At 41.8% G+C, this 22400-nt stretch overlaps 1 protein-coding gene across 2 annotated transcripts in view; it reads right to left on the reverse strand.

The window, feature by feature from the left end:
- Positions 1–22400, reverse strand: part of LOC308679212 (myosin regulatory light chain 2B, cardiac muscle isoform-like) — a 44357-nt gene that overhangs the window by 13497 nt on the left and 8460 nt on the right. For both annotated transcript variants that reach the window (XM_081346803.1, XM_081346802.1), the window contains exons 2-4: positions 14436–14525; positions 12075–12150; positions 11189–11293 (exon numbers count right to left, since the gene is read on the reverse strand). In XM_081346803.1, coding sequence (XP_081202929.1) covers positions 11189–11293; positions 12075–12150; positions 14436–14525 — 271 coding nt within the window. The remainder of the gene's footprint in view (positions 1–11188; positions 11294–12074; positions 12151–14435; positions 14526–22400) is intronic.

The following is a 22400-nucleotide window of genomic DNA, read 5'->3' on the forward strand; positions in this document are numbered from 1 at the left end:
TTTATTTATATTTATATTGAGTTATATGTATAAATCTGTATATGTATAAATTGGATCATAATAAGAACTCTGAAGATATAAAATTAATACATTACATATTGGCAGAATAAAACTAGCATAAGAAAGAACAATGCAACCAGGATGATCAGAACTTTAGGGAGAGAAATAATTGAAGTTGGGTAAAAAATGTTATTGCCTACTTGAAAATAAGGGAAAGTAAGTTCATTCCATCTATTTATGCCAACAAGATAAATACAACAGTTTGAACTGTTGCCTGCCCCTGATCAAAAGAAAATACTTGCTAGTCAAACCCTTACAAAGGATTTGTTGAACAAAATAAACCCATTCTTTTTCCAAAGTTCTCAAACTGGCCTGAAACTACAGATTTTTAAAAGCAATTATGAAACAAAGAACGAAGCTGTGAAGGAAGCCACAATGGCAGGTTTGCAGTCCTTTTCCATCAGAACCCAACACCATGGTATAACTTGGACAATTTCCCTATTCAAAAAAATTAGCTGTGCTAGAAATCAATTAAACCCATCAAAGGTTGGTCAAAGCAGGAGCGGAGGGGTGGGCTGGGTTTCTGGGAATTTTGAACAGGCAGATACATATTCAGACGCCAGATGAGTAGTTAAAGAAAAACGAAAAAGCATTTTGTGTTAATGCCAACCACATGGGTCTCCTCTCTACAAAGGGCTGGAAGAAATGCAATTTGTATACCACACAGAGATGCTTCACTTCATCAAAGAAACCACTTTATGCACCAGCTAATCAATAGAGAATGCTTGCCACAAAGTTCCACTTCAAAGCAAAGAGTCCAGGAAGATGACAAAGTACACAATGCTTATTCTTGTCTTCTCTTCTCTCTCTCTCTTTTTCCATCAGAGAGGGTGGGAAAAGTCTCCAGTGCTGGAGACTTTTTAAAATCTTTCATGGATATAGGCTCGTTAGTGAAAGAGACAACTGGGAGTTGATCTCAGCTGGATTGGCCAAAACTGTTTTGCTCTTGAGTGCAGAACAAGTTGGGATCTTAGACCATCCACCACAACAGAAAGCTGTAGGACAGATTCTAGGCAGAGAAGAACAACCTGAAGTTCCTCAGCCTAATCACCCCCTCCAAGCTTAGATTTTGGTAATAGTGTCTGAGGATCTTTAGCAGCTTGCTTGGGAGAGAAAGAAGAAGAGATGCCAAAAAGAGAAAGAATTGCTGCCCCATATACTTTTAATCCTGTCTCCACTCATTTCTGCTTTCAGCTCCACGCACTACTGCCCTGCAGCAGCCAACAGTTTCCTTCTGAAGGCCACAGGTCCTTCACAGTGAAAAAATCTCCCAGCTTAGAGGATGCAGGTTTTCATATGCCCATCTTTCCCCATCTGGCTAAAGCTGTTTCACCACTCCTGCCATCTAGTCACTGCCAATTCATAGAAATGCTGCAGTCATCATGTTGGTGGCTTGGACAAACGGTCCAGATGTCTCTTCACTCAACCAAAGAGGCCAGGCTATAGGTCTGAAACATGTTGGAAGAAGTCATCTAGGTAAGGAAGACAGCCAAACTAGGCCACAGTAGCAGAAAGTCATAGAATCATAGGACTGGAAGGAACTTTGGAGGTCCTCTCTGTTGTGTACTGGGTTCGTTGCACAGGAATGAAGACGAGGCAAGTGAGTTCAGCAATGATCATGGTTTATTGCTTGCAGGATCTGAACTAGAGAACAGGGCTGCAGATGCAGCAATTTATACCCTGGCCCCTAGGCGGCGGCCAATAGGTTTGAAGCAACCTATTGCCATGCTAGGGCAACCAATGGCAGCACTGGAGATGGGTTGTCTGAGATGCTGGGAGCTGTTAGCTAGCTCCCTGCTCAAGCAGCCTACCAGCCATTACCACGTGGTGTTAACACAGCAAGCCCAATACAATACACCCCTCCCCCCTTAGACCAAACAACATTATAGCAACAACAGAAATAATTACACCAATACAATTTACAAAGACTTAACACTGGTGTGAATAGCTGGTGTGAATAGGTTCCACTTAGCAGCACAATAAAGTACTTACAACATTATAGCTCCATTGTCCAGTACAATCTTGTAGGTCAGCATTAAATACAAGGGTACATACAACAGTATAGTTTTATTATTCCAGAACAAAATTTTGCAGATAAGCAGGAGGTTTGCGTGGCCTTGTGGAATGCCTGGGGGACCCAGGCACATCCTGGCCTACCAGCTTGCCCGCTGGTGTCTCTTAGTTCAAGTGATTCAGAGTGGCTCGGTGCTCTCTGGCTGGCCTTTCCAGGTTGGCCCACCCCAGAGTCAGTTTGTTCAGCAGAGTTAGCACAGTGGCTGTAGCCATCAGGTTGGCTTTCTCCATCAGGGGACCCATGTTGCACTTCCGGGCTCCCCTCCTCTACGGCCAACTCCTCATCGCTCGGGCTATGTGAGCCTTCAGAGTCTATGCATGGGCCGGCTTGGCTGCCGGTTTGTGGACCTTGGTAAGGACTTGTGACAAAGTCCTTGCTTTGTGGCTGTTCTGGGAAATGCTTCCTAACCTGATCGATGTGGTGCTGGACAACTCACCCGCCCTCCAGCCCCACTTCGTAAGAGAGGAGGCCTGATATTTTAGTAATTTTTCCAGGCACCCACAAATTCCCATGCCCATAGTTCCTGGCCCACACCCCATCGCCCACTTGCAACCCCCTCGGGGGATTTGGGCACAAAGCTTCTGCTGCCACCCTATCTGGATGCAACCTGTCCAGTTTTGTGATCAGTCGCCTCCCCCAGCGCAGCTCTGCTGGGCTTTTCCCTGTAGCCGTGCAGGGCGTGGAATGCTGGCAAAGTAAAAAATCTGCCAATCTGTGATGCCAGTCCCCAGTCACAATACGCTTCAGTGACTCTTTTGTGGTCCGGACCATGCATTCAGCTTGACCATTAGAAGAAGGGTGAAATGGGGCCGACGTTGTATGCCTGATGAGGTTTGCTCTCAGGAATGCCTGAAATTCTGCTGCTGTAAATTGGGCTCCATTGTCAGATACTATGACGTCTGGCAACCCATGTGTGGCAAAGAATTTCCTAAGCACCTGGATGGTCCTAGCAGTAGTCATGTTAGTGACTGGAATTACTTCAAGCCATTTAGAATGGCTGTCGACCACTATAAGGAAAAGCTGTCCCTGAAAGGGCCCAGCGAAGTCTATGTGAATTCTAGACCAGGGAGTGTGAGTCTCCTCCCACCTGTGAACTGGAGCGTGCGGCATTTCAGGCCTTGATTGTTGGCATGTGTAATATCCATGCACCTGGGCTTCAATGGCCTTGTCTAAACCTGGCCACCATAAGTAGCTTGTAGCTAAAGCTTTCATACGGACAATACCCGGATGACCTTCATGCAGTGATTGTAAGACCCTGTCTCTTAGTGAGGCGGGGACTATGACCCTGTTCCCCCATAAGATGAAACTCTTGTGAGATGATAGCTCGTGTCTTCTAGTAAAATATCTCTGAAATTCAGGGCCTGGACTTTTATCCAGCCACCCTGTGTGCACCCAAGAAAGCACTCTACTTAGTGTCTTATCAGCTGCTGTTTCTGCAGCTATGTCCCCAGCGTGGAGGGGAAACTCTGGCAAGTGCTGAATGGACAAAATGCGGGCCGCTGGGGCTGGATCTGGTTCGATTTGTGGCAGTGGAAGCCTACTCAGGCTGTCTGCATGGCCCATTTCTTTGCCGGGTTTGTGAATCAGCTTAAACGTGTATGCTGATAAAAAAATAGACCATCTCAGCATTCTAGGGGATAATATATGGGGCGTCTGTTTGTCTGCAGTGAATAACCCCAGTAGCAGTTTGTGGTCTGTGAAGACCATGAAGTCCCTGCCATATAAGTAGTTGTGGAATTTTTTAACTCCAGCTACCATGGCCAATGCCTCTTTGTCAATTTGAGCGTAGTTACGCTCAGCAAAGGACAGTGTCCTCGAATAAAATGCAATGGGAACTTGGGTTCCATCTTTCTCTAAGTGACTCAAGACTGCACCCACCCCATATGGGGATGCGTCACATGCTAAGCAGACTGGTTTAGTGGAAGTGACCGACAGAAGTGCCTTCAGGTCCAGAAAACTTTTTTCGTGAATGCTGGTCCACTTCCAAGAAGCTTTTTTATCTAAGAGCCTGTGAAGCAGCTCTGCCACTGCAGCCTTGTTAGGAAAGAATGCATGGTAGTAGTTGAGGAGGCCCAAGAATGCTTGCAGCTCTCCTTTTGTTTTAGGGCTAGGTGCCATCTGAATGGCCTTCACTTTGGACTCAGCTGGGTGGATGACATTAGCATCAATGTGAAACCCCAAAAATTCAGTTGAGGGAACCCCAATACTGCATTTGCTCTTTTTTAGTTTGAGGCCTGCTTCACGCAACCTCTGCAGGACGGCTCTGAGCCTCCTTGCTAGCACCTCTGTGGATTCTCTGGCAATAAGCACATCGTCAAAATAGGGGCAGACCCCTGGAATGCCTTTGAGTGTGCATTCCATGATCCCCTGAAAAATGCCCGGGGCTACACTGACACCGAATTGCAAGCGCTTTACTCTAAAAGCCCCTGTGGGTCACAATTGTCTGTGCTACAGCCGTGGCCTCATCAACTGAGAGGCCTGTGCCAAATCTAATTTCTCAAAAGTGGTGCCACCCTGCAAAGATGCCAGGATGTGGCTCACCAATGGGACTGGGTATGCGTGCTGTTTAAGAGCCTGGTTAATTGTGCAATTATAATCTACACATATTCTGACTTCCCCATTGGCTTTAAGTGGTGTTACAATAGGAGTTTCCCACTCCCCACCATCTACTGGTTGCAAAATGCCCTGTTCCACAAGCTTGTCTAGTTCCATGTCTATTTTGTGCTTGAGGGCAAAGGGGACCCTGTGAGGCTTTATCCTGATGGGAACCACGTTTGGGTCTAGTTTGAATGCTATTGGCGGGCCCGTGTAAGTTCCTAGGGCTGAATCAAATACACCTGCGAAGTCCTCGCAAACTGATGCTAGACTCGCGACTTGTGTCCGGTTGATACCTGTTACTTGGATGCCTAGTGCATCAAACCAATCGAGCCCAATTAGGCTTGTTCTCTGGCCCCCTACTACGACAACATCCAGGTGCCCTGAAAACCCCTTAAATTTAATGGCCAAGGTGGCTTCAGCCTTGACTGCGACTTTTGCGTTCTGAAAATCTGTTAAAAGTATGTCAGAGGGCCTCAGCTTGGTCCATCTCCTACTGCAACTGCACAAAAATTAAATGTGTCCAGAGAAATAATGGAAACGGTGGAGCCTGTGTCCAGCTCCATCTTACAGGGGACCCCTTGCAGCTCCACCTGAAGTCTATACTTGGCTTTAAGGGGGCGTTGGGCCCCAGTACGGCAGACACTTGTATGGCTTGAGCAAAACCCCACGCTAAACGGCCCCAGGGCCCCAGTACCTCTCCTGGTCAAATCTTCCAACTGGCTATTTGATGGCCGGTCCCTCTGGTGACCTCTGCAAACTGATGCGATGTGGCTGGTTTTTCCACAGACCTGGCATGTGGCTGTCCGGAACCTGCAGTCCGAGCGTTGGTGGCGGCCACCAAAACCTGGACATCTAGGCAAGAGATCTGCCTTGTGAGTAGTCTCTTGCTGCTTGCTGCTACGGAGCTGTTGGTCAGGTTGTCTGTGCAACTTGTCGACTTTGGTGTCTTCTTCAGAGTCCTTGGTGAGTTCTGCATCCTCATGGTGGACAGCTTCTTCACGTTGCATCGTTTTGGCGGGCCAGATCGTTCGGATGGCTCCACCAGGAGCTTCGTCCACCATGACTTCATTCTGGGCATCTGTGAACGACAGGACCTCTCTGGCAAAAAGTTTCTGCTGCAGCTATCGGTTGCGGAAGCCACAGACGAGCCAGTCTCGAAGTCACTCTTCGATGTCTGAAAATCGACACAGGCATGCGGCCTGCCTCAAGGCTGCAATGTACTTGGATGCGGTCTCTCCCGGCTGCTGTATTCATTGTTCGAAGGCATAGCACCATGCAATCACTGACATCTTTGGTTAGAAATCTTCTCCGAGCTTCTTCTTCAGTTCAGCGTAGGAGACAGATTCCAACGGCATGGGCACAAACAGGTTTTCGGCCAGATTGAACATCACTGGGCTGCACACACAGAGCAGCGTCGTGGCCTTCAGTCCATCCTCTGCGATCTGGTTCACCCGAAGGTAGTTCTTGACCTGGGACAGGTACGAGGGCCATCCTTCTGGTTGCTTGATGTCGAATTCTCACAGCCTTCTGACCTTGGGCATTCTGCTGGTCTTTGCGGCTGGATCTCAGCATCTTCGACTCTTGACTCTCCGTTGCCCAGGGACTGGTCCTCTGAGCGCATGGTCACTAGCGTGGCTTAGCTAGCCAACCGTAGGGGGGAGAAATTTGCTTTTCCCGCCAGGCATGCGCTGCCTCTCCCCTAATGACTTTCAGCTTCGACGGAGAAGCAGGATCCCACCTTCGTCGCCAGTGTTGTGTACTGGGTTCATTGCGCAGGAATGAAGACAAGGCAAGTAAGTTCAGCAAAGATCATGGTTTATTGCTTGCAAGATCTGAACTAGAGAACAAAGCTGCAGATACAGCAATTTATACCCTGGCCCCTAGGCGGTGGCCAATAGGTTTGAAGCAACCTATTGCCATGCTAGGGCAACCAATGGCAGCACTGGAGATGGGTTGTCTGAGATGCTGGGAGCCGTTAGCTAGCTCCCTGCTCAAGTAGCCTACCAGCCGTTACCACGTGGTATTAACACAGCAAGCCCAATACATTACACTCTATTCCAACCCCCTGCCCAGGAGGACACCTTATACCATCCTGGACAAATGGCTGCCCAATCTTTTCTTGAAAACCTCCAATGATGGAGTACCACAACTCCAGGAGGCAAGCCATTCCACTGATTAATTGTTCCCACTGCCAGGAAGTTTTTTCTTAGTTCTAGGCTGGATCTCTCTTTGACCAGTGTCTATGAAGATTCTCAGTCATCCAGGTCATGGTTGTCCCAAAGCTGCTTTTTCAAGAGGCAACTGGACTTTCTTGTTTTTCTCTGAAGATATTTTGCTTCTCATCCAAGAAGCTTCTTCAACTCTGACAGGATGGTGGAGAACATAAGGATTTATATTCCTTGCAGATAGCTGGTCATTTGCATTTTTAGAGAGTCATTGAGGCCACTTGGAAGTTTATTTGTGTCCTCAGGGTCACCTGAGTAGTGAAAATGGGCGTGGAGCCTTCTTGGAATTGCTGAAAGGACTGTATTGTAGTCTGGAGATAGATGATGTCATATCCCTCCCCCTCTGTTGAGCAGTCCATCTGCTTTTAAAAGACCAAGGCCACTCTTTTAAAGATAGCAAAGTCCACATTTTGGACAGAGAGGACCACTGATTTGAAAGAGGGGTCAAGGAGGCCATCTATGTCAAAATTGAACAGCCCTTTCTCAACAGAGGGGAAGGGATATAACATCATCTATTTCCAAGCTACAACACAGTCCTTTCAGCAGTTTCAAGAAGGATCCACATACATTTGTACTACTCAGGTGACCTTGATGACACAGATAAGCTTCCAGGTGCATCAATGACTTTCTAAAAGAATGCAAATGACCAGCTGTCTGCAAGGAATATGAATCCTTCCATTCCCCACCATCCAGTCAGAGCTGAAGAAGCTTCTTGGATGAGAAGTGAAACTTGAAAGAAAAACAAGAAAGTCCAGTTGCCTCTTGAAAAGACAGCTTTGGGTCTCTTTGACAAGCTTTTACCCATTGCTACTTGTCCTACGCTCAGATGCTTTGGAGAATAAGTTGACTCCCCCATCTCTATGACTACTCCTCAATACTGGAAGACAGTTATCATGTCACTCCGGTCCTTCTCTTTGATAGGCTAGACCAGGGCTAGCCAACCTTGGCTCTTTTATGACTCATGGACTTCAACTCCCAGAATTCCTGAGCCAGCCATTTTGGCTCAGGAATTCTGGGAGTTGAAGTCCACGAATCATAAAAGAGCCAAGGTTGCCTGCCTCTGGGCTAGACATACCCTGTTCCCTTAACCATTCATCATAAGTAAACAGTGCTACCACTAAAGCGGCTTCTCTCAAAATTGAAGCAGGAAGGAGAGGTCCCCTGCCAGTCCACCAAACATCACTCTTCTATCTGCCAAACCCATGATCTGATTCAGGCCTTATAATGAGAAAAGGAGGGCAGGAGATGTCTGCCTGTTCCTCTGCTCTCACGAGACACACACTGACCTAAATCTTATTGGATTACCTTTAAATTAATAATGTCAATGCTGATTTATCGTATTTAGTCCATCCCTCATCCCACCCCCGTATCTATTCAGGAGTTCTTGTTGTTGTCAACAGTCTACACAATCAACAATAACCATATTTGGAATGCTAAACTAACAGGCTGTTAATTAGCATTCTACAAACCAATCTGAATTAGGACTGATTGCTGGAACATTTGTCTTAGTAAATATTTCATTTTGAAATAAAGTAGTTCTTTAGGGATACGGAACGTGTCTGACCTAAACAGAAGGGCTTTGAACACTTTCTCACACGATGGCCTTTGCAGAGAAAAATTAACAATATCTACCCTAACAAACTACTCTGAAATAACCTTTACTGATCTCAATCACCATAGACAGAGGATTGAAGCCAAAATTTGAATGATCAGCCAGTAAATTGAAATTTAGTTGATAAATTTAAATTTAGTTGATTAATTGTTCTTCATAAAATATCTGGACTACCCACCCAAATATCAACAACCTAAGATATGCAGATGATACCATTCTAATGGCAGAAAGTGAAGAAGAACTAAAGAGCCTCTTGTTGCAAGTGAAGAAGGAGAGTGCAAAAGTTGAGTTGAAACTTAACATTAAGAAAACCAAGATCATGGCATCTGACCCTCTCAATTCCTGGCAAATAGATGGGGAAGAAATGGAGGTAGTGACAGATTTTATTTTCCTGGGCTCCAAGATGACCGCAGACGGGGACTGCAGCCAAGAAATTAAAAGATGCTTGCTCCTGGGGAGGAAAGCCATGGCAAATCTAGACAGCACACTAAACAGTAGAGACATCACCCTGCCAACAAAAGTGTGTATAGTCAAGGCTATGGTCTTCCCAGTTGCAATGTATGGCTGTGAAAGTTGGACCATAAGAAAAGCTGAGCGCCAAAGAATTGAAACCTTTGAACTATGGTGCTGGAGAAGACTCCTGCGAGTCCCTTGGACTGCAAAGCGATCAAACCGGTCAGTCCTAGAGGAGATCAACCCTGACTGCTCTTTAGAAGGCCAGATCCTGAAGTTGAAACTCACATACTTTGGCTACCTAATGAGAAGGAAGGACTCACTGGAGAAGAGCCTAATGCTGAGAAAGGTGGAGGGAAAGAGAAGAAAGGGACGACAGAGAATGAGGTGGCTGGATGGAGTCACTGAAGCAGTAGGCGTGAGCCTAAATGGACTCCAGAAGATGGTAGAGGACAGGAAGGCCTGGAGGAACATTGTCCATGGGGTCGCGATGAGTCGGACACGACTTTGCAGCTAACAACAATAACCCACCCTATTTACCCAAAAGGACAACAACCATACATTTCAGGCATTTCCAGCTCCACTACTCTGCCAAGGAAGACTATATAGGAATATATATATATATATATATAAACATACTGTCAAAAATCTGTACAATACCCAGTTTCCCTCCTTTGTCAACCTCGGCTTGTTAACACTAACTGAAACCAATCTTGGTGATACCATCCCCTCTCAAATAATGTAGGCATGTGTCACACTCATATATGTGTGTGTTCATATGTGTCTGTGTATGTATACCTGCCTCAAAGTTCTGGCAAATATGAAAAGATCAGGTTCTATTAGATGAACAATTAATTTGAATAGGGAGTAGTGATTTACTGACTCTTCTTACTGGAAAGAACCTCGAGGAAATCTACAAAGTCTTAAGATTTACATTGAAATATATGGAGAAGGGCCTTTCTTCAAATGATGTGGTCCCATCCCATAATATTCTCATCTTGATTTATGCTCTTTGTGGACATGAACTACATTTCTCTTCCTTCCCCCCATTCAGGGTCATCCAGCAAAGAACAATAGTACAAAATTCCAGCTAAGAAAAAAAGAGGCATGTTACATCCAAACAAATAAACCACATTATGGCTGAATGTGATGGTCTTTTTCCATACAAGATAGCAGTGTTCCAATATCTCAGGGGCTGCCAGAAAGATGAGGGAGTCAAGCTATTCTCCAAAGCACCTGAAGGCAGGACAAGAAGCAACGGATGGAAACTAACCAGAGAGAGAAGCAACCTAGAACTAAGGAGAAACTTCCTGACAGTTAGAACAATTAACCAGTGGAACAACCTGCCTCCAGAAGTTGTGTATGCTCCAACACTGGAAGTTTTTAAGAAGAGACTGGACAGCAATTTGTCCGAAATGATATAGGGTTTCCTGCCTGAGCAGGCGGTTGGACTAGATGACCTCCAAGGTCCCTTCCATCATCATCATCATCATTAAATTTCTCTTCTCCTTTAATTTTGCTTTAGCATCTGAGGCAAAGTCTGCATTGTGTAGACACAGGTGGTAATCTGATCTCTTCATAAAGTGGTTTCTGCGGTAGGAAGACAAACAGTAAGGCTACTCTTCAATAGCATCTCTGGACCCTCAGAGTATTCTTCACAGCCCAACAGACTGTTCTGTTTTTCTGGTTTCTGATCAGGAAGCTGCCTTTTCAACAAGGCATTGGGATGCAATCATCCACAATCCTGTTCCTCACGAATACATAGGAACTTATATGATAACCAGAAGCACTCTGGGAAATAAAGTTTAAGTAGGGTGCTGTACTCTATAGCATCTCAACCTCCCACTTAACTATGCTTTTCTTTATTAAAATAATCTAAAAAAAGGAAATTCAGGTAGGTTAGGGAAGTTGACAGTGACCAAGGGAAACTTTCATTAATACGGTGTCCCTGCAAGATTTGATGAATATACTCTTTTAGATGTATTTTTCATTTTAAAAGTGGACTCACTCAAAGTTTGGCTAAAGCTTAAGTTAGCCCATGATTTTGCTGTGGGAAAGATACTATACTCTAGGACAAATGAACATGTAGACAAAAAGACAGCTATTGTGGGTGGAGAGAATAGATCCATATTCCACATATGCCATTCTCATCTGATTACTCCTTACCTTTCAGTTTCTCACCAAACATAGTAAGGAAGACAGTAAAGTTGATGGCACCTGGAGCTTCCTTGATCATTGCTTCCAACTCTTCCATTTTAACATTCATACGCCCTGTGATGTAATATTCTGATTATGTACTATAAAAGCCAAGGAAATATCAAATGCAGTAATGAATAAAGTCACTATTGCCTAGGAGAACAGAAGATAATTGTTCAAATGTTAGTAATGTTACCAGGCCAAATAAGGCTTCTATATATGAGAGGCCCTTGGTGCTCTCTGAACTTGCTTGTTTTCTTGCAGATGTTCAATTACCAAACTAGGTAAAATCATCAGTACACTGATGATGTTACCTAGTTTGGTAATGAAATGTCAGCAAGAAAACAACCAAGGTCATAGAGCACCAAGGGCCCTCATTCCAACTCTGAGTTACAAATATTCTCCTCTATTGCTTCTATATGTGTTCTATATTTTGATATTTCAATTTGACTATCTAATTTCACTGAAGTTATTAGACTAACTACATAAACTAATTCTTCTTGGTGAATAAGCTGGCAACTCTTGGCTATCAGCTGTAGCCGCCCTGTGCTACATGCAAGATCCCCTGCTAATGATAAGGACAGTGTCAATCAATTTTAGCATGATTGGCCAGTATTGCACAAGCTCAGTTAAACTCCAGTTTCCCCCATCCATGTATATGCTGTTCCAGGCAATTCAGGATCTCTAACTTACAGGCTGTCTTCACTGGCCAACATACTGCTGCCCATATACCAACTAAGAAGTACTTGCAGTGTGCTGCTACACACTCAGTATAACCCCTCCTCTGAAGAAACGTCTTTTAAAAATAAAAGGCTATCAGCAAATGACACATTTTTCTGTGATTCTTTGTCTTTACCCAGTGCGGCAAAAGTGTCTCTCAGGTCAGCCTTGTCAATGAAGCCATCTCGGTTCTGATCCATGATAGTGAATGCCTGTTGAAGAGCAAAACGTGAATCAACATTTGGAATCTTGCAAAGAACAAGCAGATCCAGAATGCTCTTCAACTCTTTGGATCAGAAGACAGGAGCCTCTGTACTTTAATGACCATTCAATGGTATAACAGACTTTTAAAAAGCTACTTATGACTTGTCCTCCAAGTTACAGCTGCCAACCTAAGCCCACAGTCATGTGAAGACATTTCAGACACTTGGCAACTGACTCGCATTTACAACTGGTTACAGTGGTGTCTAGTCATGTGACTGTGATTTACAACAATTTATATATTATGGCAAAAAAACACCCATTGGATATGCTGGATTCACTTAATGACCATGAGATTCACTTAACAACTGCAGTGACTTGCTTTATGACCACAGTTGTAAAATTGAGTTCGATCATGTGGTATCTTGAATTATGACTGCAATGACATGACCAGAATCCCAGGCTGCGTTGTGGTCGTAATTCGAGAACTACCTGTAAAGCATCCCAGTCCTTACTCTGATAGTTGCTACTCCACCTTTTCTATGTAGCCTTGCAAGTATAGGCAATCTGATAGGACCCCAGACTGAGATAACCTGTCTAGAATGGCTCTCAAAACTTACTTGAGGTCAGGTGTAGAAACTGTGACAATACTTGCCACAGGGCCCTCAAATATTTTACAGAAAGATTCCTGCAGAATAGTTTAATTTCTTGCAACTTGGCCTTCTGTTTATAATCCTCCTTCTAGAGCACGGGTGTCAGGTTCATGACGTGGCATGACTTTTTTGCATTGCCGAAGCTGGGGTGGGTGCGGCCTCTGTATGATGCAACTGGGGCTGCCAGTTTGACACCCCTGTTCTAGAGTGTATGATAAATAAAGACTCCCTTGCTTAATTTTTATTTTTTTAAATAAATATCCTGAGCAGTTAAATGACTATTAAATTGTCTAGCCAGGTTAAATAGGATGATGATGGTGGTGGATGATGATTGATGATATTAAGAATTCCCACCGTCACAAACAGGAATGATTTTTAATCCTTTTCAATTATCTCAGCACAATCTTAACCAATCCCACGATGCTTCCCAGGTGTGTTGGAACTGCAGTTCATATTATCCCCAGCTAGCAGGGCCATTATCCATGTTGGCTGGATATGTTGGGAATTGCAGTCCATCACATATGAATGGCAGATTTCAAATTTCAATCAAACCCCTTTGATTTAGCAAATAAAGCTTTAACTGCTGCTCTTTTGAAATGGCAAGTTATCTGTAAACCATCTGCTCTGCTTCATAAATAAGATGTACTTGCAGCATCAAACTGTCTCTTTTCCAGTCTACTGGATGTTAAGTTTATTATTCCAGAGCTAGGTTGGTTTCCAAGAGCCCTTGTTAGCAACCGTGTGATCCAAGTTTTGTCTTTTTTGTACAAGCAAAAATGTCACCAGTATATAGGACAAGGCTTCCACTGTGTGGTTGTGGACACAGCCTTGACTTCTTTGTGTTCTGCCCTCCCTCCAGGATGCTGCTGCCATCCCCAGACATCCTGCTTCCCAGGACAAATGACATTACAGGTAGGGTTACAATGGAAATTGGGACACAATGTCCCATGATTGTGTCACTTAGCAGCTGCAGCTCTGGCAGACTTAATTGCCAGCATTAAGTGAAGACCACACATATTAAGTAAGGATGTCACGTGATCACAGCTCCTGACTTCCTGAGGGCATTGACCTTGTGTGTGTGAAGTTGGCAGGGAATGTCACAATTCACGATTGTGTGACTATGGGGATGTTGCAATGGTTGGAACTGCAAGAACCTGTCGTAAGTACCACTTGTCCAGCGCTATCGTAACTTTGAACTACTGAACAAATAAACATTAAGTGAGGACTACTTGTAAGCCCTTCTCCCCACCATTCACAACTCAGAAATGGAAATGACCCACATTAGATGCCAGCTCTGCCTCCAAACTCTTGTCCTTCATAATAAAATTTTCACCTCACAGGACCATTTAAGAAAGAAAGACTCCATATTAATTTATCTTAAAAAGGTAAAGGTTCCCCCGCACATGCGTGCTAGTCGTTTCCGACTCTAGGGGCCGGTGCTCATCTCCGTTTCAAAGCCGAAGAGCCAGCGCTTGTCCGAGGACCTCTCCGTGGTCATGTGGCCAGCATGACTAGACGCCAAAGGCGCACGGAACGCTGTTACCTTCCCACTGTAGTGGTCCCTATTTTTCTACTTGCATTTTTACGTGCTTTCGAACTGCTAATCATTAATTTAAAATCATGAAGCAATGAATGGAATGTACCTCCTTAAATTCCTGAATCTGGCTTTGTTCAAACATGGACAAAACATTGGCACTGCCCTCTTCTTTCCTCTGCTTTGCCATTTTGGGAGCCTATGAATTAAAAACAAGAAGAATCATATTAAAGGAGTCATTTGTAAACCACCTTGAAGTTCCTGAAGAGCTCTTAATACCTGCTAAGGTCCTGTAGAAGGAATCACCTTGAGGAACAGGAAAAAGAGCCACTACCAAGACTTTGGTCAGATAAAAGGGATCTGAATTGGGACAGAACAGTAACCTAAGAAAGCATCTCAGACCAGACCCCTCAAAAAGATAAGGGAGGGAGGCATATTCAGACTTACAAGATTCTGTTATTGTAATCCTATAATAAAAGTATTAGCATTCATGACTTTGGTTTCCTAGTTTGGTCTATCTTGAAGGACTAACAGGTCCCTGATACACTGGTATGATATTGTTTCAACCAGGTCTCTGTTGGGGGTGGGGGCAGGGGGATCAAAACAGTTAAGATGGTGGCCACAGTCATGCAATCACATCTCAACCCTCTGATGTGCCATATAGAAATAAGAAAATAGAAAATTAACAGTAACCAGAACTATGATCAAATATAATGCAGTTCAAAAGCACTTTCCACAAATCCAAACCTCATAGTAGTTATTATTGGTGGTAAAACATATTACTTAATAATTTGATTTAATTAGCACCATTACTAACAGTTAATCTATTGTTAGTAGATTTTGTAAGTTCTAGTTTCTTTTAGTATAAAATGGTTACCTATTTGATATTCCATTTTGCCATTAGAGTTAGAGAAATCTAGCTTTTTAATGTCTATTTTGCATTTTTTGTGTGTTGTATAGATATCTATTTCTGTTTGCACAATTAGTTTCTAAGTGCAACATAATTAAAGTATTACTGTTGTTGCTACACTGTTCCACTGCTACTAGTAGTGATTTCAGAAGCTCCTTAATGCGAATAACATACAGTAGTGGCCAAAATTGTGGGAACCTTTTGGGAAAAGTGTATTTTTGAGGTTTGATGGCTAATAACACCACTTTGTTTTTGGAGTAGTACCATAAAATTATATATCAATGGAAAGATAATTTAATCAAGAATGCAATGCGACAAAGTTTGTTCAATTATCTGTACTGTACTCTATGAAAAGTTATAGCCAAATAACCAAAAAAAGGAAGCATACTTGCTTAGGTTGCTATTAGGTAGCTTTCCTTCATCTGATTGTAGCCAATGAGCATGAGTATTTTAGAGAGTCAGTCAGGTGTCATCTTGTTTTGGCAATGAGCCAATCAGATCACAATAGGATTCAGTTATTGGTATCATGTATTGAAGCTGAGAGGAGGACATTTGTCACTGTGTTATGTGATCACTATCAAGTTGGTTGGGTTTTTTGTGTTCTTTCATTTAGTGAGCTTGTAAAACATATTAAAATTAAAGTAATGGTGCAAAGCTCTTTAGAAGGCCAGGTCCTGAAGCTGAAACTCAAATACTTTGGCCACCTAATGAGAACGAAGGAGACACTGGAGAAGAGCCTAATGCTGGGAAAGATTGAGGGCAGTAGAAGAATGGGATGACAGAGAATGAGGTGGCTGGATGGAGTCACTGAAGCAGTAGGCGTGAGCTTAAATGGACTCCAGAAGATGGTAGAGGACAGGAAGGTCTGGAGGAATGTTGTCCATGGGGTCATGATGGGTCGGACACGACTTCGCAACTAACAACAACAATAGTGCAAAGAGTTGACTGGTCACCCATAAAGCGATGTAAAATAGTATTATTAAATGAACAAGGCTACAGCTATAAAGAAATTAGAAGAAAAATTGGTGGAAACTTAACCAAAGGTGGCATTTCTACTGTACCCAAAAGGTTTCCACAATTTTGGCCACTACTGTAGTTACATAGTATAGTCATTAGATGGCAGTAGACTAGGAATGATGATTAATGTCTTTTCAGTTTCTCATTTTCCATTTGAATTTGTTTTTAGCAGCTTATTTTATTTATTTATTTACTTAACAATTGTCTACACTGCCTATCTCACCTAAGTGGCTCTTGGTGGTTTACAAATAACAACGTAACATAACAAGATAATCTTTTGAAGGGTGCATGGAAGTTAATCTGCATATTCTCCAGTGCGCATGATTTTCTATGCCATTTGATCTGCATGAAGGTTAACAAGTAATTTTCTCTACTTGAATACATTTTAAATATTATTTTATTAATATATGCACTATGTCAGTTTTGGGGAGCAAATATTCTCTAGTCAATTTGATCTCAGAACTGCCTCACCAATCTTAGAGACAAATATAGAAGGATAACTGCCAGGTTAACCTGGGTTGTATATTTGTGAAATGCAAATTGATCATCATCGTCATCGTGGTCAGAATGGATGAGGCAGAAATTTCCCACTCTTGTGGGGTGGTATCAGCCCGAGAATTCTTTCCTCCTTATCGAAATTAGATGAGTCTCTAAGAGTATTTTTAATTTCCACTCACCAAAATAATAAATAACCTGCAAAGATAAAAGCGAGGCTGAGCCAAGCTGTACTATCTTAGCCAAAGGTTTTGTTTTGTTTTCTTTCAAAATTTAGGCTAGGTTTTCCTTGCAAGAATTCTTTACATTTTTCCCAGGTCAGGGAGTCAAGGAAAAAAGAGGAACACCTACAAGCACTAAATGTAAATCAGGGCTACCATTCAGAGCCATGGAAAGTCAGAATTAGTTCAGAACTAAGATGCCAAATAGAGAAACACACACACACACACACACACACACACACACACACAAATACACTGCAGGTAGTCCTTAACTTACAACAGTTCATTTAGTAACCATTCAAAGTTACAACACGGAAGAAAGTGACTTATGACTGTTTTTCACACTTACGACCGTTGCAGCATCCCCAGGGTCATGTGATCAAAATTCAGACGCTTGATAACTGATTCATATATATGACGGTCGCAGTGTCCCTGGGGTCATGTGATCACCTTTTGCGACTTTCTTATAAGCAAAGCCAATGGGGAAACCATATTCATTTAACAACTGTGTTATTAACTTAACAACTGCAGTGGTTCACTTAACAACTGTGGGAAGAAAGGTCATAAAATGGGGCAAATTCACTTAATAAATGTTTGGCTTAGCAACAGAAATGTTGGGCTCGATTACGGTATGTCGAGGCCCACCTGTACTTAGAATGTGAAGTGTGGTGAAGAGATGTGCCCGCTTGCCTCTCTTTGCGGCTCAGTTAAATCACATGCTAGAGTTCCATTCAGATCCCCAGGGCTAATTTCATTCAGAAGTCTTATCCAGATGCTCAGTTTGCTCAGTTTCTGGATTCAGGCAATACACCATATCATAAACTCACCATATGGTCTGACTGTGGCTAGCGTTACCCACGACCACTACACATTACTACCCAAACCTGGCTCAAAAACAATAAGTGTGAGAGTCCTAGTGGACGATCACTTAAACATGAGCCAGCAGTGTGTGACTGCAGCCAAAAAAGCTAATACAATCCCGGGTTGTATAAACAGAGGCATAGAATCAAAATCACATGAAGTATTAGGAACACTACATCCAGTTTTGGTCACCACTTTACAAAAAAAGATGTTGAGACTTTGGAAAAAGTACAAAGAAGAGCAACTAAGATGATTAAAGGCCTGGTGACTAAAACATATGAAGAACGGCTGCAGGATTTGGGAATCCCCAGTCTAGAGAAAAAAAGGACGAGGGGGGCAGTATTCCAGTATTTGAGAGGCTGCTACAAAGAGGAGGGGGGTCAATTTATTTTCCAAAGCACCAGAAGGTAAGACAAGAAACAACAGATGGAAAGTAATCAAGGAGAGAAGCAATCTGGAATTCCTAACAGTGAGGACAATCATCCAGTGGAACTGCTTGCCTTCAGACCTTGTGGGTGCTTCATCACTAAAGGTTTTTAAGAAGAGACTGGACAGCCACATGTCTGAAATGGTATAGGGTCTCCTGCTTGAGCAGAGGGCTGGACTAGAAGACCTCCAAGGTCCCTTCCAGCTCTATTCTGATTCTGATTCAAGAATCAAAGGCCAAAACTGATGCATTAATAGATTTCGCTCTGTATGAATGCATTTGCTAGCTCTTTGGCAGATCTGGTTAAACATGTGAGCACAATGTGGTGTCATAATTTAGAGAGGAAACTGTCTCTTAAGGACTACTTTGCCCGTCTACATTTTTTAAAAATAAAGATGCATATATGAAGGTAGAAAAGCAACGCTGATACATGCCATGAGTCACTGCAACACAGCTTCTCCATCATATGAGGTGCATTGAAATCAGAACTATGCTTATTGTTTTACTTCGGCTTTCTTTTGTTCTACAGACCTGCAAAGGTCCTAAAGGCAAGGGTTGGTGGCAAGGTTACTTTTTCGTCACTGTTGTAACTGCAGATAGTTGCTGCATGAGGCAGTTGCTAAATGAGGACTATGTGTAGTCAAGGAAGTCAAAAAGAATTTTAAAAATCCAGAGGGTAAATAATAATAATAATAATAATAATAATAATAATAATAATAATAATAATAATAATAATAATAATAATAATAATGGTGTTTTAATTATTTTTTGATGGGGAAAAAACCAGCCATGAGCAGGCTGCAACCATTCTACTTTTGGACAGTAACTGGCAATTCCTGGCAGAAAACAAACCATCCCAGATGACTGTTTGTTTTGTTTTGTTTTGATTAGTAAGCAAAACCCAGCCAACGAGAATGGCTATTTGTTTTTTGTCAGCAAGCAAGGAACAAGATGTGCATCAGAAGCATTTGAGCATGTACAATAATATTGGTAGCCATGCTCCAACATGCTATGACTTGCAGGCACATAAAGAACTTCCAGAGTGTTGCCATTCCTTGTTCTGCTCTGTTGCAGACATCAGAAATTTGGAAAGTATTTGAAAAGCTTTGGCTTATGATTTTTCTTCTCCCCATCTTTATTATTATTATTATCATCATCATCATCTTTATAAACACAAAGTGAATTTGTTCACTACAAGGAAAGGAAAGGCAGAATTAAAAATGTATATGACTGAACATATTTGCAGTAGAAATTATTTTAGAAAATGTTTTGATTTATGCTACAATGGTACATTGTCTTCTTCAATGAATAGCAAGGGATTCGGTGTATCAGAAAGATTTCTTACACAAGGCGTGACAGATTCTGTCTCTAAAACTTTGAAGGGGATCTGAGATCTCGCAAGAACTCTTCTTAGCATAGAAATCTTTTTAAATGTAATTCAACAAGTCATAAAGATGTCCATGGGTGACATTAGACAGAACTAAATAATACTATATATAAATATAGTATTTATACTATACTATATTTCTAAACTATGTTGGTGCAATTCTTTAAAAAAAAAAACACTTACTAGCATGCATCAATTCTCAGCCTGTCAGTTTGAAGTTTCTGAAGAACCGGGGGAAAAATTAATCTTTCATAATGAATTGAGGCTGTTGGTTTACTGTCTTCTATCTTTAATGCATATAAATTGATGCAACATAAGAAATCAATTCAGTTCCTGTTATTAGCTGCCAGATTTTTTATTACATAACACTGGAAAAATAAAATACATATTTTACTATACTTTGGCCTTTAGAAGTGTGGAAAGTTCTTTGAATTAAAAATTGAAACCAGCCAGTGTTTTTGGAAACCCTACCATCTAAGGATAAATTTTGGCCATATTAAAAATATTTTCATAATATATTATTTTGATTTAAATGTAATTTTGGACAGAAACATTGAATATGGATGATTAAAATGTATTTCTCAAGATCTTGTATGTTTTTACAAATATACATTTGAACATTTCTACATTCTCTTTTTTCTGATTCATTTTTTTCCCCTCTGATGTATGTCTTTTTTAAAAATTACTCTCTGTTTTTGTTATGCAAAAATAAAATAAAATAAAGATCCTTAATTCCATTTCGGAGAAAAGGAAGATTTCATTTCATCTCTCACAATGAAAAGTTGATTCCAAATGAGGCTGACAATTGTTTTTAAAAAAAGATCATTAAAAGACAAGACTTTCCTTTATATGATGAGTATTAATTCAGATATCATCCATTAGCCTTCAGCTCACTTTTGATATTTTTAAAATATTTTAATTAAGCTCCAGTATGTATTTTTCAGCCAGTGAAAAAATGTTGCGTCCTTTGTAAAGTTATTCAGAGAGAAGCAAAAATAGCATTTCAGAATTCTCCACCAAGTTAGAATTACTTTCTGTCAATTACTTTGGAAAAGAAGGAATTCTCCAACAACTTCTCAAAGGCAAAATACTACTGATGGAATAGCTCACTGAAGGAGTTGTCTTGCCATGTCTTTTGCAGGGGAATTGACCACAACTGAGCTCAAAATTTCCATTGCTAACTGAAACATTTATTAAGTGAATTTTGCCCCCTTTTACAACCTTTCTTGCCACAGGTGTTAAGTGAATCACTGCAGGTGTTAAGTTAGTAACACGGTTGTTAAGTGAATCTGGCCTCCCCATTGATTTTGCTTATCAGAAGATCACAAACGGTGATCACGTGACCTTGGACACAGCAATCGTCATCAATATGAACCAGCTGCCAAGCATCTGAATTTGATTGTGTGACCATGGGGGATGTTGCAATGGTTGTAAGTGTGAAAAATGGTCATAAGTAACCTCAAATGGTCACTAAATGAGCTGCTGTAAGTTGAGGACTACCTGTAATGAAAACATGGGAAGTGAGAGAGGCTGTAGGTTGTTGAACATTCCCATAATGTTATTGGAGGTGGTCAGAAATAAATACAAGAATATCATGTCACCCATAAGAATTTCTCTGAAATTCTTTGTTCCTTTGGGAGACAGATGCTTCTTGCCATCAAGTTCCTAAATTGGGTGAGAACAAGTACAGAAGAAAAAAGGGTCAAAAGTAAATGTGCTGGACCCACACGCTAGTCCAGGAGGAGTTCTTTTTGTCACTGGACACCAAGACACAGTATAGGCGGACTCTCAGTTATAAAAGAGTCCAGTTGTGTGAATGCTTAGAAGGGACTCGTCCTTTGAAGCAGAGAACCTCTTATTTGCACTGGTGGACCACAAGCCTGTGAAATTTTTAATTTTTAAGCCTGTGAAGTTTTTAAAAGGAGACTGGACAGCCATTTGCCTGAAATGGTATAGGGTTTCCTGCCTGAGCAGGGGGTTAGACTAGATGACCTCCAAGGTCCCTTCCAACTTACTTATTATTATTATTATTATTATTATTATTATTATTATTATTATTATTATTATTATTATTATTATTATTATTATTATTTATTCATGAGGCAGGCACAAAGGTTTCTTATGTCGTGATGGCATGCTTTTGCCAGACTGACTCATTTGACATAACTACCCCCACCCCTATGTGGATGTCGCTGCTCTGGACCCCCATTTGGACCTTTGCCAAGATTTATCATGTAGGTATCACTGATGATGCAACAAGAAGAGGCCCGTTTACCAAAACCAATTCCAATGATGGGGATTATGAAAGAATATAGCGAAGAGGGATATGGGTTAGAGCTCTTTCACACTGAGTCAGTATCACCTGTAGCTTTGCGAGCTTTCAGGGCAGAATTTTTCCAGTCCTACCTGACAATGCCATGGATTGAATTTGAGATCTGCAAGGTTTCCATGATTGTTTTCAGTTTTGCCCTAGAACTTGGAAGCCAATTAGTGAAATTTCATGATCTATAAGCTTCTTGAAAATAGTGCAGTAATTACTAGGATGTATTAATCAAGACCATATTTTGCCTGATTAACTTTTTCTCATTTATAGAACTGATAAGTTCTATACAGATTATGGAAACATGGTAAGCATAATAAAACTTGATTTTAGCAGTGCATTTGATTAAAGAAAGCCCTTCATGATACTCTAATCAATATACCAGTTAAATATGGACTAGATGGCATGACAATTATGTAGCTGTGGTACTTTTTTT

The sequence above is a fragment of the Vipera berus genome (assembly GCF_964194415.1).
Source record: "Vipera berus genome assembly, contig: HAP1_SCAFFOLD_42, whole genome shotgun sequence".
Classification (NCBI taxonomy): Eukaryota; Metazoa; Chordata; class Lepidosauria; order Squamata; family Viperidae; genus Vipera; species Vipera berus.